General features: G+C 41.3%; 1 protein-coding gene across 1 annotated transcript in view; it reads right to left on the bottom strand.

Annotated features, from left to right (window-relative positions):
• Positions 1 to 18129, bottom strand: part of C8H1orf87 (chromosome 8 C1orf87 homolog) — an 80512-nt gene that overhangs the window by 57761 nt on the left and 4622 nt on the right. The window contains 2 exon segments of the mRNA XM_029946026.1: positions 2623 to 2767; positions 2770 to 2852. Of these exon segments, the coding sequence (XP_029801886.1) occupies positions 2623 to 2767; positions 2770 to 2852 (228 nt within the window).

Genomic DNA, 18129 nt, shown 5'->3' with positions numbered 1-18129 from the left:
AGAAGGCGTTCTGATTGGTTTGCTTCCTTCACTGCAGCAGAATTCCATTTACCACTTAGTCAAGGTGGTAATGAGGGTCTCTGTACCAGGCAAGTGTGGCTGCCATCTGGCAGGCCGGCACCGTATACTCGGCAGACAGAACCAATTAGTCAGAACACACACCTCCCAGGAGGCCTTGCTGTATTTGGTGGCTGGGTGTCAGCCCCGCTGAGTCTCCCACAGGAAACCTCAATGAGTTCTGGGAGGGGAGGAGCAAATCATCTCCTTCTGGCACTACAGAGCTAGCAAAGAATCCTTATCTTGGAGGTCCAAGAACAGCTTACTCAATGAGCATTCTGGCCATGATAATGGCTAATGCAGAATCTGTTCCAGGAATGGGCCATTTGATGTGTGGTAGAGGGAGTGTCAAGAAACATATTTCCATGCGTAAGAGAAAAACTAGAAATGGCTTAAATGCCCATCAGTAAGGGATTAGTTAAATGAGCCATGGTATATCCATATGAAGGAATGAAGACAGTTGGTGGTGGTTAGGAACCTAGGACTTGGGTTTCAACTGTGGCTCTGTCACTTCTCAGCCTCATGACCTGGGCAAGGCACTTGACCTCCTTGTTTTTCAGTTCCTTCATGTATGAACTGAAAATAATAAGAGTTCCTACCTTTTTGGGTGCTTGGGTATAGTAAGTTAGTTAACACATGTACAGAACTTAGAATGTGCCCTGCACATAACAAATAATATTTAAGTGTTTGTTCTGAGTATGATTCTCATAGAGCCATTCAAGATGATGCCTAGAATGAATTTTTTGAAGCTGGGGTGAAAATTCTTATAATATGAAATGAATCGAGCAGGATAACAAGGAGTACGTACAGAATGATTCTCATTCTATGTCTATACATAGAGAAAAGAAAGGAAGGAAATATGCTATTATTTTTCTTTGGCTGAGTTTTCTTCTTATATTCTCCATCTGCCAAAATTGTACATGAGTATGCAGTACTTTATAATTAGAAAGATGATTTGGAAAAAAGAGAGGGAAGAAAACCTGGGTAAACATCCTCTCTCTACGTTTATGAGCCACTTCAACTTTTCTGAGCCTCAGTTTTGTTTTTCTTCCCTTTTTAAAGTAGGCTTCATGCCCAGCATGGAGCCCAACACACGGCTTGAACTCTTGACTCTGAGATCAAGGCCTGAACTTAGATCAAGAGTCAGATGCGTAACCGACCGAACCACCCAGGTGTCCCTCTGAACCTTAGTTTTATCATCTGTACCATGGTGATAGAGAAAACAGTGGTATCTACCTCAAGGGGTTAATTCCAAATAGCAAATGATATAATTTATCTGAAAGCAACCAGTCAATAATAAAGTATTTTATAACATAATATTATTACCAAGGTTATGCTTGGGGAGTAACAATAAATACATGAATGCCAGTGTCAAACTTACCAATAATAGTGTTTTGTAACATTATTACCAAGGTTGCCCTTGGGGAGTAACAATAAATACATTAATGCCAGAGTCAAAATTACGTAAAAACTCAGAGGTCTTTGGAAGTTCACAATAGATCACTTCACCTCTGTGGACACACTATATCCTGCCCCAAGCAGGCCCTAAATTCAACGACTACTTATAAGACAGCCAAAAGAACACTTGGTATTAGGAGGCACAATTTCCAGTATAGGCTCTGTAACTGACATTCTGGGCAAGTTACTTTTATTTCTGGACCCGTGTTCAACTAGACCTTGCAGAGTGTGGCCTGAGGTCCACTGGTGGGCCATTAAGCACTCGAAATTATAAACTTTGCAAGGTTCTTATGAGGAAAAGATCACACATCTATAGGTTTTTCTTTTTCTCAGATGACTAAAGACTAGCTAGTATCTGAGTGATTTAGTAAGGGCTATTAAAATTATAAACTAAAAATAGTTATGTTAGAGTTTACTGCAGACTCTAATTCAATATTCTACTAAAATATTTGGCTGTCACTTAATGCTTGGCAGTACTGCAAAACTCCTACTCTATGTATCTGTCTAATTGCAATTTCAGCACTTTTTGGAAGTGGTACTTTGTTATCAATGAATGATTAGTTTTGTCTTGATTTGGATCCAGTTTCCAATTGCTGCTACTCTTGCTTTTTAATTACAAATTACTAATCATATGGATTCATCATTATCAAGTTAATTTGTTGTGAATTGTTTGGTTGATTCTTAACAGAGTGCCGTGATATATATTTCTATCAAGATAGTTTTGGCTGATAATTTTTTAATCTATAGTCATGGTTGCATTGGATTTTGAAAATAAATGACCTCTTCTTATAATGTTAGATGGACCTTTCTCCTTGAGCATATGCCAGAGTTGCATGTACATTTACATGTATCACTGTATGATTATCCACTGATTTAGCTGCAGATAGAGTAGGTTGGCCAACTCACTTGGTGGTCAACCAGAATACAATATACAGAGTGATCTCAAATTTATTTTCTGACTTAAGAAATTAATTCCAAGTCTGTCTTATGCAAAATATATTAATTACCATTAGTACAAGGGTGTGTGGTATGAATCTGTTTCCAGCCTAATTTGAATTTTCCTAGTCAATTACCAAAAAATAGCTTGGATATTTGTCACTCACTTTGCCATCCAGAAATCTGCTTCTGAGGGCTCCTGTGAGAAATTACTGGTTGTTCTCTAGGCTCTAGTTGTTCTCTGGGTACTTGTTTTCTTCCTCATCATCTGGGTCATGATTGATTTAATGATTAGTAGTATTAGGAGGAGCTGGGAGTCTCTGCTCATCTGCCTTGAACAACCAATGATGGATTTCTGGAGTCCTGTTGGAGTTTCTGCCTTCAAGTTCTCATTTTCCTTGCTGTGAATAAACAGTTTTGCACTTTGTTATTCACAGGGCAGACTGAACACACTAGGCTGGATAAGAAACAGAAGGTGTTACTCTGGTGGTGTGAACAGTGGTAACTCAGCATGGTGGAATGAAGGAGCAAACATTGGTTATTTGTGTATGGATCATTTAGCTAGAGAGAATATGCTATTTTCTTCTCAGAGATTAACTGCTTTTACCCTCTTCCTCATATTCATAAAAAGAATCTATCTGTCTGCTCCCAGGCCCTTCATGTAAGTAATGGCAGTGTCAAAAATGAATTCTACAGCTTATTACGTATCTCACTGATGAGTCTAACAGTATTTTCAGTATTTGCAACTAGAAGAAGAAGAAAGTCAAGGGGGTTGCTGGCTCCAGGCCAGCTCTTTGTCTCTCCTCAGGTGCCTCACCCTGTGGCCTCTTCTTCTCAAAGTCCTCCATTTATATTTAATATTAAACAGAGAAAAGAAAAGGAAAATCCAACTGTAAGAATGATTCAAAGAAATGCAAACAATAAACAAACTTAAAAAAAAAGATTCCACCTTGGTTAATAACTAAAGACTCACAAATCAAAGCAATTATAAGACATCATTTTAAATTTAGAAAACTTCTTTGAAAATAAGAAAGTCAAATGCCAATAGCCATATAAATAGATATAATTAGTATAGTGGGTGACCTGACAAAATGTATGAAGAGTCAGTCAGGAAGGTGCAATGCTTTAACCAACTAAATCAATATTTAAAATTGTGTATTAGGGAAAAGAATGCAGAAGAAGAAAAATTTTAAATTCTAAGTATTTAGTAATAGGTGGATATGTTGAATATTTCATTCTATGTTCATACAATAGAATTTATAAAGCCATGAAAATAGTTAGGAATAGTCTTAATGATACGAGAAAATGTCCAGTTATACAAATAAGTGAAAACTATAATTATCCCCCAACTATGTAAAATTCATGTACATAATATATGGGTTTTGTGTGAGAGTGCATAGTATAGCTAAAAAAATGTGCTAGAGATAAGCAGTAAGTGTCTCTGGGTAGCAGAATTCAGAATATTACTATAAATTTATTTTGTGATATTACAATATTATTTTATAATCAGGAAAAGTGAATTTCTATATAGCCATAGAAGGCATGGTAAATTCTAGCTGGTAGTATTGATACAATGGAAGGGACCCATTTTAAATCATGACATTATCTGAGCATAAAACAGTCACTCTGTTACTTGTTGATCTGATAAAGCCAAACAAAGCATAGGCAATGATTTGAATGTACGTATACTTTTTATAGTAATCCCCTTGGTTGAGGCAGCATGAGAAGGAAGGAAGGCCTGAAAAAGGACTCTGAGGAACATATACATTTACAGAGAACAGCAGAGCCCTAAAAGGAGATTTAGAAGAAATTCTCAGTAAGACAGAAGGGAAACCAGGAGTGTGGGGTCGTGGAAGCAAAGTGGAGAGGATGTTACCAGGGAGAGGGCAGAGTCAACAGTGTCAGAGCCTCCTGAGAAAGGTAGTTCTGAAAGGTGTCCATTGTTTTAAGCCATCAGGATGCTGACAGGAATCTTGACAAAGGAGCTTCTATGAGGGAATGGAGATGGACACTGGACTGAACTGGCCTCCAGGACAACTGGCAGGCTGGGGAAAGAACGGGGCAAGAAACGGAATACCGGAAGTCTAAAGACCTCTGCAAAGAAGTTTGGCTGCAAGAGGGGAGAGACACGGATTGGTAGCTGGAGTGCCATATGGGTTTCAGATAAGGCTTTGTTGTTATCATGTTGAAGGATAGTGGAGACTTTAACACATTTAAATACCAATGGTGAAGAGCCAACAGGGCCAGAGGGAAAGAGAGGATGTCATTGAGGAAATATGATGAACCCTGACAAAGTGAGATGGGGTGTCATTGAGAGAACAGAGGTAGAAATGAAACCTCAAGTTGGATAGTAGGGAGCTAGGTGAGGATGTAGACAAATTTATTTGTACATTGAGTGATGGCTTGACTTTTCTCTTTGATATAAAGAGATCATATGCTTACTGTTGGCTCTCCAGGGGGAAGGGGTAGGGGAGAAAGTCTGAACTAAGGGCAGATGGCTTGAGGCAACTGGTATGAGGAGTGGAATAGAGATGATCAGAACAAGAAGAAAGGTTGGCTGGGTACAACCAAGGAGCCAGGAAGGTTGAAGATGACAATCGTGTGGCTTCAGGCTGAGAGGATTGCCTAGGAGCCCTTGTGGAGATGCAGAGGAGAGATGGCCACATTCAGTGCTGGGATTGGCCAGACAGGTGTGGTCAAATTACAGCAGAACAAGATGGAAAGATGGGGACAAGAGTGTATATTTAACAAATAATTCTTGTAGTGAGAGAAGACATAAAACCTATGATCCCTGACCTCAAGAAATTTAATTTCATTTTGTTGTGCAAAAATAACACAGAGAGTAACATTAAAAACTGGTAAAAACCTGCCTCTAGAAATCAGATTGATAGCCTCTAGGCAGTAGTTACCTTTTTAGAGAGGTGTAGAGTCTAGAAGGAAACACCAGAGGCTTCTGTGGTATCCATCTATTCAGTTTTCTTGGTTTTGTTTTTGTCTTTTATCTTGGTGCTTGTTACAAGGGTTTAAGACATTTGTGAAAATTTGGTGAGACTATATATATGATGTGCATTTTTATGTGTGTATATATAATAGATACATTGTATTTCTATAACCTGTTCAAAGAAATTAGTATAAAATTTACATAAATATGCAACCTAATTAGTATATAAATCAGTGTCAAGTGAATATTACAAAGAATCAGTGCTATTTGAAGTTCATAAGAAAGAAAAATAACTATGATTTGCAATGGTTGCAAAATTATTACTGAGCGTTTAACTACATGACGGTCCTGTTATAGCCATTTACACACAGTAGGTAGTTAATCATGAGATCATCCCTATAGGTAGGTGCTTAGATTATTTTCGTTTTAGGGTGAAGGAATTAAAGCTCAGGGAGTTGATGTGATTTGTCTCATTGTACGTGGCTTTTCAGTAGTAGAACCAGAATTTAAATCTAAATCTGCCCGATGGCCCCTAAGTGCCTACTGCCCATAGAATCAGGAAAGAATCCATGAAAGTTTACATTTTGTGAGGAGCATAGAGTAGAGGAGGAGGACGCGCAGATTTGAAGAGAAAAATGGGCTTGGGGCAGGGAGCTAACTCCACTCCATAAAGGCAAGAGAGATAAATCTTTTCTCTAATCACCTCAAAGTCCTTTCGTGGGCAGTTTCAGGACAGCATTGCCTGAGAAATGTGAAATGTATCTGCCTGTCTGTTAAAACAGCCACAGTAGATGTAAACCAAAAATAACCTGTTAAATCTGTTCAAAGTAAAAGCTGTTTTTTTTTTTAACAAAAAACATACATAGCACTTTAAAATTATCATGAAAATGACTCCCCAGCTGAGAAACGGCATGCGCCTGTTGTTAGCGCAAACAATTTGTCAACACACATTGGTTGTTAGGCTGTTCACAAACCCACAGTTCTTTCTTCGAGGCTTGTGTGCTGTCTACCTGAAGAACTGAAAATAGAAATTTGCCATTTGAAAAGGAAGGGAAAAAATGCCATCCACACTATCTTGGAAACAAGGCACAGCTAGCTTCTTCCTATGTCCTTCTGACCTCAGCTGCCGCTCTCAGGGACGCTGTGAAGAGTTTAGTGTCATCCTGAATGACACCAATGAGGATTACTGCATTGCTGGATGATAACATAATTGAGGTGAAAGTTGTTCAGTCGTTCCCTCTGTCCCACTGGGCTCTTCCTGCAAACCAGCCCTTTAGTGCCACCATCTAGGAGAGCTCAGAGTCTCAGGGTTAGAAAGAGACAGTGCAAGGGCTTCTGGGAGCCTCCAGTGCCCAAAGCAGTGCAGAGACCTCCCATCGGCCCACTGCCCCTGTAACTCCAACTCACCAGATCTCACATTTGATTTGGATTACACCCCTGCCGAGAACATCAAATCTCAAATGGAGGACCCAGGGGGGCTCAGCGAAAAGGTCACCAGATGCCACCTTAAAGGTCTGCCAGCCTTGGCAGCGACTCAGTGCCACCAGCTTCCAACTGTGCGCCATCTAACAGGCCCCCAACCCTCTGGAGAAGACAGTCCTGAGTGTGCCAAGGCAGTGAATGGGGATCTAATTTCAGTAAATGAAAGCATGTTCTTATTTGGAAGTAATAGTGGATAATCAACACAAGCAGACTTTCCTTTTTTAAGAGGACAACAAAATAAAAATATAAAATGGGCCTGGGGAGGTGAATGTGGCTGAAAATCTCACCAAACTCCATGGGGGAAGCTGAATTGTGAAGCCCGTGCTAATGTGGCAAATGTTATTGTGATGAAGTGTGAGAGGTTTTTATTTTTTCTTCTTTGTCTATTTTTTTAATGCCAGAGAGCCATATTATTATCATAAAAATTTAGCCCTCAGAAAGATTTTTAAAGTACTTTCATTTAAATCCCAAACCTGTGCCCAAATCATTTCCTCATCATTGGAATTATATGAACTAACATTCTACATGCTTTCATGTGTCAGCTACCATCTATAAATTTACAGAAATCCTTCCCTGTTATCTTAATCATCCTGAAAAGTGGGTATTTTATTACTGCTGTGCAGATGAGAAAACCAACGATCGGAGAGGTCAAGTACATTACTCATGGCCGCCTAGCACACAGAGATCTAGGACTTATTTATAGGTCTCTGTGGCTGTAAAGCACACGCCCCTTCCTCTACATTATTCCTCAGTTTTCTACCCAGAATATACAACCTGTTTTAAGCAACAGGATTTTTATTGTCTTTTAACATATTAATAAAAAGGAACATCTCTCAAGGCATCTAGTCCATCTTCTCAGCTAGACTTACGTCCCTCTACAGAACCTGAAATGACTGATATTCAGCTTTGGTCTGTACACTTCCCAGGGGCAAGGACTTCGTGATATCCCAGAGTTGTTTCCAAAGTAGCCCATTTCTTTCTTCATAACATTGAACCAAATTCTGATGTCAATGAAAATAACCAAAGTTGATTGCTCATGGAAGAGTGAAATAAAAGGGTTATTTTAGATGTCAAATGAGCAACCAATCCAGTCCACATTTGTTCTTTGGTGTGATGTACTTTCAGCTTATAGAAATGATATCCCATATAGAAGTGCTGATGCAGAGGGGCACATGTACCCCAATGTTCATAGCAGCACTTTCAACAATAGCCAAATCATGGAAAGAGCCTAAATGTCCATCAACTGATGAATCACAAAGATGTGGTTTACATATACAATGGAATAATACATGGCAATGAGAAAGAATGAAATCTGGCCATTTGTAGCAAAGTGCATGGACCTCAAGGGTGTCATCCTAAGTGAAATAAGTTAGACAGAGAAGGACAGATACTATATGTTCTCATAAGTGGAACAGGAGAAACTTAACAGAGGACCATGGGCGAGGGGAAGGGGAGAAAGAGGGAGAGGGAGGCAAATCATGAAAGACTCCTGAATACTGAAAACAAATTGAGGGCAGAAGGGGAAAGGGGAGGGGGGTGATGGTTATGGAGGAGGGCACTCGTGGGGAAGAGCACTGGGTGTTACATGGAAACCAACTGGACAATAAACTATAAATGAAAAAAAAACCACGATATCCCAGCACACCTTACTTTTCTGCATCCTTCTGTCTTCACTTATAAGAGTTGTACAGCACAAGATACATATTTACACCATGGGTGTTTTCTTCTATTTGAATGATCTTTCAGATCTAAGATACTACTATCTTACTAATGTTGCATTAGGCATCCAATGGGCTGTGTGGTCTTTAAATATATGAAAAAGTGTGTGATAATGGAAAAAATAGTTACATAAAAAGGAGATCACAGAGAAATTTCACACCAAACTGGCTTAAGGAGGATGGAAATGATTCCATGAAGGTATTGACCAAGGGGAAGAGGCTAGAGAGCAACCAAAAGGGCATTTGGGGTCTGAGAAATTGCAATCTCAGAGATACAGAACGGACGGAAATTCAAAGTGTGCTCCAAATGACAAGCAGGGAGAACAGGCCTACATAAGGCAAAACCCACAAGATTGTATAGCTTGTTTTGAAGGAATTATTATTGGTGACAGAGTTAAACTAATATTTAAGTGGCTATTTACTCAACAGATATTACATTGTATCCACTTCAGTCCAGTATAGAAGAGTATGAACCAGAAGGTGGTAGAGGTGCAATTGTCAAGTTGTAATTGACTAAAATCAAAAGTCAGCAGAGTTCCAGAAATTGAAACAGGAGACAGTGCAGAGGCCTGGCTTCCTGAATAACCTACCCTCCCTGTTTTCAGTGATTCTCTTTGTAATGCTTATTTTACTTTGGAATCTCCCACAAAGGAATTGACATATGAAATGTAGTTGAAAGAGGAAATAGGAGGTGGGGGGGCTATTCCAGGTAGGAGGAAAGGCTTGTCCTCGCAGACAATGATGAAACAGGGTGCTGTCGAAAAGACCTATTTACGGCAGGGCCAAACCTGGTCTCCTGCTTTTAAAAAGCAGAGGATGGCCCTGAACAAGGTGGCCGTGAGATTATATAGACAGAATATGTCATTATTTAATTAACCAATTATATCCACAGCATTCCATGGTGGCCAATTACATTGTAATACACAGATGCTAGTTTTTGGTGGGGACCTATCAATTTAAAGTTCTTTGTTCTTTTAGAATGACCAATCATAGGCAGTGACTAAGTGAATTTTCTGGAAGCTTGGCCTGGGTCAGATCTTAGTAACCATAGAAAAGGGGTGGGGAAGGGGTTTGCAACAAGTTATCTATTACATTCCATAAGTAAATTAATCTATTACATTCCATAAGTTAACCTATTACATTCCATAAGTAAGTTAGCCTATTACATTCCATAAACTGACCTATTACAAATGACAGTGATTTCTACCCTTTGAACCTCAGACCATCTGAGGTGAGTCATACTCAGGCAGGGTGCTGGATAATAAAATGCAACTTGGATCACTCTAACCTCACTGAATTGGAATTTCTTAAAACAGGACAATGTTATATAGCCTGATGTTGAAAGGACCACCAAAGCCAAATTGAGGTGAGGCAAAACTTTATTGATGGCAGGGCCAAACCTGAACTCCAGGTGGTAAGGAGTGTAAGTGTAAGGATGCAGGTCTGATTCAGCCTTCCCCTGTACTTAAAGGGGAAGGCGCCGGCTTCTCCAGATGAAAGGGTGCACAATTAGGAGGGACAACGCCTGTGGCGCCCAATTGGGAGAGACCAGCTGACACCTTTGACCTTTCTAGGGGCAGGCCTAGTCACACCCTATGTGGGGGTCCTGGGCCCACTCTGATTGGTCAATACTCCGAATGTTGTGATTGGCTCCTACAACTGCCAGTATTGATGGGGGGATAGGGATTGGATCACTGCACTTGTGTCGTCATTTCCTGTAACTCCCCTTCCCAAACTCATAAAAGCCCTACCCTGCCTTTGTTTGGGGCTCTCTCTCCATGTGGCCAGTGGGTTGGTGGAGTCTGTGAGCCTGAGCTTAAGCCCATAATAAAGCCCTTTGCTTTTGCAGGCGTGACTAGGTCTCCCTAGTAGTCTCTGGTGCTTGTTTTGGGGCAATATTACAAACTTAGGCATAACAGGTCCACTCTGTAATTGGTTAACCCTCTAAATGTTGTGATTGGGTCCTGCCAAAAGTAACGAATACTCTAGGCAATGTGAACAGTTAAACCTGCTGTCAGTAATATTGTATAGTAATGATTGGATCACTGTACCTGTGTCACGATTTCCTGTAACTCCCCCTTCCCAAACCTATAAAAGCCCTACCCCACCTTTCTTCGGGGCTCTCAGCACGGATCCACTGCGCTGGTAAAGTCTGTGAGCCCGAGCTTAGGCTCGGCCAGCCTAAGCCTGTAATAATAAAGCCCTTTGCTTTTGCATGCCTGACTCGGTCTTCCCGGTGGTCTCTGGTTTGTGGGACGATAATGAAGTCTTGGGCATAACAGGACCAGAGAATGACCCATGGATACATTGATATTATACAGGCATACATAGGATTCTGTGATAACCAATTACAATTTGATACACTGATCACCAGTTTTAATGGGAACCTATCACGTTTGTTCTTTGCTCTTCTAAATGACCAACCACAGTGGGACAATAAGAACCAATCATAGTTGTTTAATAGGAACCAATCATAGTTGGACAGTGACTAAGCAATTTTCTGTAGGTGTGGCCTTCATTAGACCATAGAAAAGGGGTGGGGGAACTGTTTGCAACAAAACATTCAGTAAGTTAATCTGTTACATTCCAGAAGCTGGCCTACACCTACAACAGACAAGAAAAACTGTATTCTTAGCAAACATGTCAAATTATTCCCATGCACACTAAAGTCTGAGAAGCATAGAGAATGAAATGCCATAGAGAATGAAATAGAAAGCTTTTTCCATATTTATGTAAAATTAACCCTTCATCACAAGCAGTATAATATAGTGGTTAAGGACATGAACTATCTGCCCCATGGACCGGATTCTGAATTCCAGACCCAGATGTCATTTCACTTTGGCAAGTTACTTCACATCTCTGATTTTCAGTATCTCCTCTGTGAGATTAGAAAAATAATCCTTGTCAATATAAGATGTACAAATTATGTAGCACTGCGCCTGGATCTCAGTCAGTCCTTGACAATTGGTAATTTTAAATTAGTCCTAAATTAGAGTGCTCTCTCTTTTATAAATACTTCCTTCATCATCCAAGTACAGCAGGGATGCTGTGCTCTTTCCTGTGGACCCTCAGAACTTTCTTTCCTGATAAGCAAAACTGAAGTTCAAAAGATCAAAGTTTTATAGTACATAAGAATAGAGGAAAATTTATTTCAATAGGTAAAAAGAGAAACAGTCCGTGTAATCTATCTGACCACCTGGTAATTTACTAGCAACAGTGAATCCAAGTTCCAAAAGGCATCCACTTTAAACAAACAAAGCAGATTAATTACTAATAAAATCTGCTCCGATAAAGCATAATTCTTCAGAGTCACTTTTCCTTAATTTTACAAAAAAAAAAAACCTCCCCAAAAACGGAAACATTGTGTCACCACGATGTTCTCAGGTGGATTATACCCAGGAGTTTTGCAGACTGTGCCGTTTTTAAATCTTTGAGCCAGCCTTTAGCAGCTGGAAACTTAATGTCCTTTGCACTTGCATTCTAGTCTGTTTTGCTTTTGCGAGTCTAAGCAAAACGACAATGCAACTGGCTCGCCTTTTCCCCAATTATCTCAGTGCTTTAAGGCACAGTTTCTGAGCCAGGACTTCTGTCCATCCTGAGAGAGAATGCAGCACAAACTGTTTTCTCTCTCTGGACCGCCCCCTGGGTACATCCTTGTGGTCTATGGGAGTGGGGAGTAATAATTATTGCTATGTTATTTTGTTTGATTAGGTTGAACTGAATCAGGGGAATCAGGAGATCATAGATTTTAAAAGTGTACTAGAGGGAAGGAGGAGAGGATTTTTAGGGCAGTGAAAATACTCTCTAATGATGAATATATGCTATTATACATTTGTCCAAACCCTTAGAATGTACAAAAGTAAGAAGGAACCACAATGTAAACTCTAGACTTCAGGTGATTACGTTGTGTCAATGTGAGCTCATCAACGGTAACAAATGTATCACTCTGGTGGGGGATGTAAAACTGAAGGAGGCTGTGCATATGTTTGGGCAGAGGGTACATGCGGTATCTCTGTGTCTTCCTCTCAATTTTGCTGTGAATCACACTGCTCCAAAAAAAATTAAGTTCTAAAAAAATATACTACACAAATATAAACCTATGCTTTCTCAAAATTACAAGTGGTTAAACCAAATGTGGCAAGGTACTATAGTATCTCTTTATAGAAAATTTCCACATGTATACAGGAACTTTTGTTTTGCTTTTTTGTTGTTTTTTTGTTGTTGTTTTGTTTTTAAAGTTTGTTTATTTTTGAGAGAAACAGAATGTGAGAGGGGGAGGGACAGAGAGAGAGAGAAAGACATAGAATCTGAAGCAGGCTCCAGGCTCTGAACGTGTTAGCACAGAGCCTGATGTGGGGCTTGAACCCATGAACCATGAGATCATGACCTGAATCTAAGTGGGACCCTTAACTGACTGAGCTACTCAGGTGCCCTCTCCTTTTTTTAATGTTTAAATTTTGGTTTGCTTTTATTTTTTATTTTTATTTTTTAATGTTTATTTACGAGAGAGAGAGAGAGAGGAGGGGAGGAGGAAGAGGAGGAGGAGGGGGAGGAGGAGGAGGAGGAGGAGGAGAGAGAGAGAGAGACAGAGAGAGAGATATGCAGAATCTGAGGCAGGCTCCAGGCTCTGAGCTGTCAGCACAGAGCCTGACGAGGGGCTTGAACCCACAGACCGTGAGATCATGACCTGAGCCGAAGTCAGACGATTAACCGACTGAGCCACCCAGGTGCCCCTGTTTTGCTTTTAAACCAAACTAGGATTATACAGTTTTGTAATCTTTTAAAAGAATTTCCAGCCCATAGTATAATACAGATATCTTTACACATCAATACTTATGTCTCCATGAGAACATTTTAAATGTCTAAACAGTATTTCACTGCATGGATATACAATTTATTTAAGGAATTCTATTTTGTTGAACATTTACTGTTCCCCCATTTTTACTAATTTACACATCGCTGCCCCACTGGACGTGTTCCTATGCCTTCATGTCCTGGCCTCCTTCCTCACCCCGGAAGCTGATCTGTGCGGACTAATGATCTGCTCTGATCCCTTCTGATTCTGGCTGCTTCTGGCCAGTGGATGGCCCTGGCGGGACACGACTCTGTCCCTGCAGTGTGGCCTCAAGGTCCTTGTGTTTCTGGCCCTGAGGTCACTACATTTCTCAAGGTGGCCTGGGCTGCAGTGTTCCATCCCCGGCAACATCTCTCTCTCTGCAGACGGAGGACTGCTCACAACGCTGCCTCTGTGGTCGTTCTTGAGCGACATCTTGCAATTCCCTGACTCTTATAAAGGAGACCCTTCTCGAATCATCCTAGTTCGAATTACATAATGTTTCCTACTGGACCCAGACTTATACATTATTATGTAAGTTTTCAAAGTCAAACCATCTATCCATCTAGAATTGTTTCTACAGAGTTGATTCATAGAGATTTTATGCCAAAGTTAAGGCTTTTGATATGTATACTTAAAAACCAATAGCATATGAGTACTCTTTTTTTCTAAATCCTTGTCAACCCTGGATATTTCCATTATGGAATCATTTCTAGATTTATTGGTAAAAATAATGTCTCGTTGCTGTTTAATTTTTTTTCATTACCACTCAGGTTGAATCTCCCACACTCTCATCACATACATATATAGTGTTCATTTTTAATGCTTATTTATTTTGAGAGAGAGAGAGACAGAGAGAGAGATCACAGGTGAGGGGGGACAGGGGGAGGAAGGGAGAGAGAGAAAGAGGGAGGGAGATGGAGAGAGAGAGAGAAAGAGAGAATCCCAAGCAGACTCCATGCTGCCAGCACAGAGCCCACTGTGGGGCTCATCCCACAAACCATGATGTCATGACCTGAGCCGAACTCGAGTTGGTTGATTAACTGATGGAGCCACCCAGGCGTTCATGTTTATTTCTTCTTTTGTGAATGGATGATCTAGATCCTTTGCTAGTTTATGAAACTCGGCTGCTTGTCCTTTTCCTATTGATTTGCAAGAGCTCTTCATACAGTAAGAAGAATTATTTTCCCCTGTCATCTATGTTATAAATAGTGTTCTGTGTTTGCCTTTTACTTTTTATTCTATTTTATGAAATATAGATTTTCAAATAGCAAAGTAACAATGTTTACCTCATAGCCTCACTATTTAGGATTGATGGGCACCTATTTTTTTTTTATAACATTCATTTGGCATTCATTCACATAAAGCCATATACTCTTACTTAAGGTTTTTGTTTGTTTTTTAAGAGACAGAAAAAGAGAGCATGAATATGAGTGCCGGAAGGGCAGAGAGAGAGAGAGAGGGAGGGAGAGAGAGAATCCAAAGCAGTCTCCATGCTCAGTGAGGAGTCTATCTCAGGGATCAATCCCATGACCCCTGGGATCATGACCTGAGCCGAAATCAAGAGTCAGATGCTCAACTGACTGGGCCATCCAGGCACCCCCTACTGTAGCTGTTATGCCTATGTCTAAAACAGTATCTTTAGCTACTTTATATGCCTCACAGTGCCAATAATCATAATCACAATAATCATAATAATAAACAACCCATTGTAGGAGATTAATAAACAGCTTAATATTGTAAAAAGACATCAGAGAAGTATGATTTTAACATATTACTCCACCCCTTTGAACTTGTGAAAATGGAGATGAAAGTGTGCACTCTAACGTTGCTCTATATAAAGGGAAGATGGCGTCCATGGAAAATGAGATACATGTAGACTATACAGCAAGAATAGACTATACAGCAAAGATAAGGTATTATGATCAGTTATTTCTTAAAAGAAATAAGTAGGGTATTTGAATCCTTAAATTACAAAGTTTATCCAGGTTTTATATAGAGACTATAATTGTCATCGCACAGTCACCTGCATGGATTACCATAATGACTCTCTAAATGGTCTCTCTCTTTTTACTCACATCTCTTCTAATTTAGCCTCCACACAGCAGCCAGAACCATCCCTTAGAAAGTATACGTTTGACTTCTGCCACTCATAGTATTCCGGTGGCTTCCCATTCTATATGGAACAAATCCTAAGTTCCTACCATGGCCCACAGGCTATGTGATCTGAGCCCGGCAGGCCTCTCTGACCTCATTTCCTATCCCCTTTCCCCTTGTTCACTCTGCTGCACCAACATCTGCTTCCTTGCTCCGCCCTAAACATGCCACGTGTAAGGATGCAGGTCCCATCTGGCCTTCCCCACTGGGCCTTCCCAGCTGTCAGGAGCTGGTCGCGGTGCACCTCCGCAGTGGAGGCAGCCAGTCGCAGGCTGGGGGGCGGTCCCCCGCAGGCCGCAGGTCCGATCCAGCCTTCCCCTGTACTTAAAGGGGAAGGCACCGGCTTCTCCTGAAAGGGCGCACCTTAAGGAAGGACAACTCCTGCGGTGCCCAATCGGGAGAGGCCGCTGATATCATTGACCTTTCTAGAGGCGGGCCTAGTCACGCCCCACGTGGGGCATCCTGAGCCCACTCTGATTGGTCAATACTCCAACTATTGTGATTGGCTCCCACAACTGCCAGTATTGATGGGGGCAGGGATTGGATCACTGTACATCTGTCATCATTTCCTGTAACTCCCCCTCCCAAAGGCATAAAAGGCCCTGCCCTGCCTTTGTTCAGGGCTCTCTCCACGTGGCCGGCAGGTGGGCTGGAGACTGTGAGCCCGAGCTTAAGCTTGTAATAAAGGCCCTTTGCTTTTGCAGGCGTGACTCGGTCTCCTTAGCAGTCTCTGGCAGTCTCTGGTGTTTGTTTTGGGGTAATTTTACAAACTTGGGTACAACACACGAGGCTTTCCATTGGCTGTTCCCTCTGCCCGTGGTGCTCTTTTCTTGGGTATTTGCACAGTTTGTTCTCCGTGCAGATCTGGGAAGGCACCAGGAGCACAGAGAACACCTGCGGTGTTACTGGATATAGGCTGAACCTCATCGGCAGGAAAGCAGCAGTTACCTGGGTACCCTGGTCTCCGGGTGCTGTGCTTCTGGAGAAACGTGTCCTTTCACTTTTTACGAAGTGAGCATGAGGTGGCTTTGCACAAAAAAAATCTGCTTGAGCTCCTGGTGGTCAATTTTAGGTGCTGTTTGTAGCAGATGCTGAGAAAGCCAGATGTCTACTATTTGGAGAACATGGAGCCCGTGGGAAGTTGCAGCCTCTTCTTCTTTTTTTTTTTAATTTTTTAATGTTTTATTTATATTTGATACAGCGAGAGACAGAGCATGAGAGGGGGAGGGGCAGAGAGGAGACACAGAACCGGAAGCAGGCTCCAGGCTCTGAGCTAGCGGTCAGCACACGGGCTTGAACCCACAAACGTGAGGTCTGACCTGAGCCAAAGTCGGAGGCTTAGCTGACTGAGCCATCCAGGTGCCCCTCAGCCTCTTCTCCTGAGGCAGGAGTGAGAAGAAGAAACTAAAACTTCTAGTTTTATGGAAAGGTGGAATCTGGTGAGCCACACTCAACAGGATTCAGTTGGGCCAATCTTGGCCAGCTCACTGCTAACTAACCAGGGATAATTATTAGGGATAATTCTGGCTCTTGTCTCAGTTCAAATGCCATTTGCTCCAAGAGCCTTGTGGGAACAGTGTTTGTGACTCCATATATTGCTATGATCCTTCTCTATTTTTCCTCATTCAAATAGTCATTATTCATAGGTTTGCTATATGTCCTCCATCATTAGAATTTTAGGGATACTGCTGTATTCCCGAGGCTTGGCACTCAGTAGGTGCTCAGTTAATGTTTGTGGGAAAGTGCTGTTAACATTAGCACTTTTAAAAAGTTCATGAAAGTAAAAAACAATGTATTAACATGAAGGATTTTGAGTGATCAAAAAATGACAGAATATGGGCTCCAGGATCATCATGTGGGAAAATACTAAAAACTTTATATTTCTAGGCTACAAATATCAACACACATTATTACCAATATTTGCTACCCTTTCCCATACAAACGAGCAGTCAGCTTCCCCTGTGTTTAACAATGCCATACCAACAGCAAGGGAACCATGGAATGAAGTGCTTTGGGTCATTGATTCTTGGCATTGGAAGGAGCTGTAGAGGCCAGCTTTATTCATGAGAAGCATCTCGACTCACAGGCATTTCTTGAAATGGACCCAATTCCTCTTTTATTTAATGACTCAATCCCCAGATTCTATAAATGTTCTTCTAGGCCACGTTTCACACCCTAGATTCTCCATCATGCAGCACCTTTAGTGTCTGCACTTTTAGTGTGCCCAGGTCCCTCCTAAAATGTGGCCTTCAGAAGCACAGTACGGCAGGGGTGACCTACGCTGTCCTGAGTAGAGTGGGGCTCCCACATCCTGCTCTGTGGACACTCTCAACTCATGCTGAGCTCAAACCCAAATGTAGAGGGGAAAACACTCTACTCTCTACTGTGACAACACACTTCTGGTCACCAAATCCTTGTGGTTTTCCCCACACCAAGCAATTCTTCAACACCAGCTGGGTATCCCTACAGTTCAATTCAGTTCTGATGATCTCTACCTAGAGTTAGCACAGACCCCACGCATTAAGGGCTCATTCCCACGAGACTGC

This window comes from Suricata suricatta, chromosome 8 (genome assembly GCF_006229205.1).
Source record: "Suricata suricatta isolate VVHF042 chromosome 8, meerkat_22Aug2017_6uvM2_HiC, whole genome shotgun sequence".
Lineage (NCBI taxonomy): Eukaryota > Metazoa > Chordata > Mammalia > Carnivora > Herpestidae > Suricata > Suricata suricatta.
The sequence above is the reverse complement of the archived record's forward strand: the minus strand, read 5'-3'. Positions and strand labels throughout refer to the sequence as shown.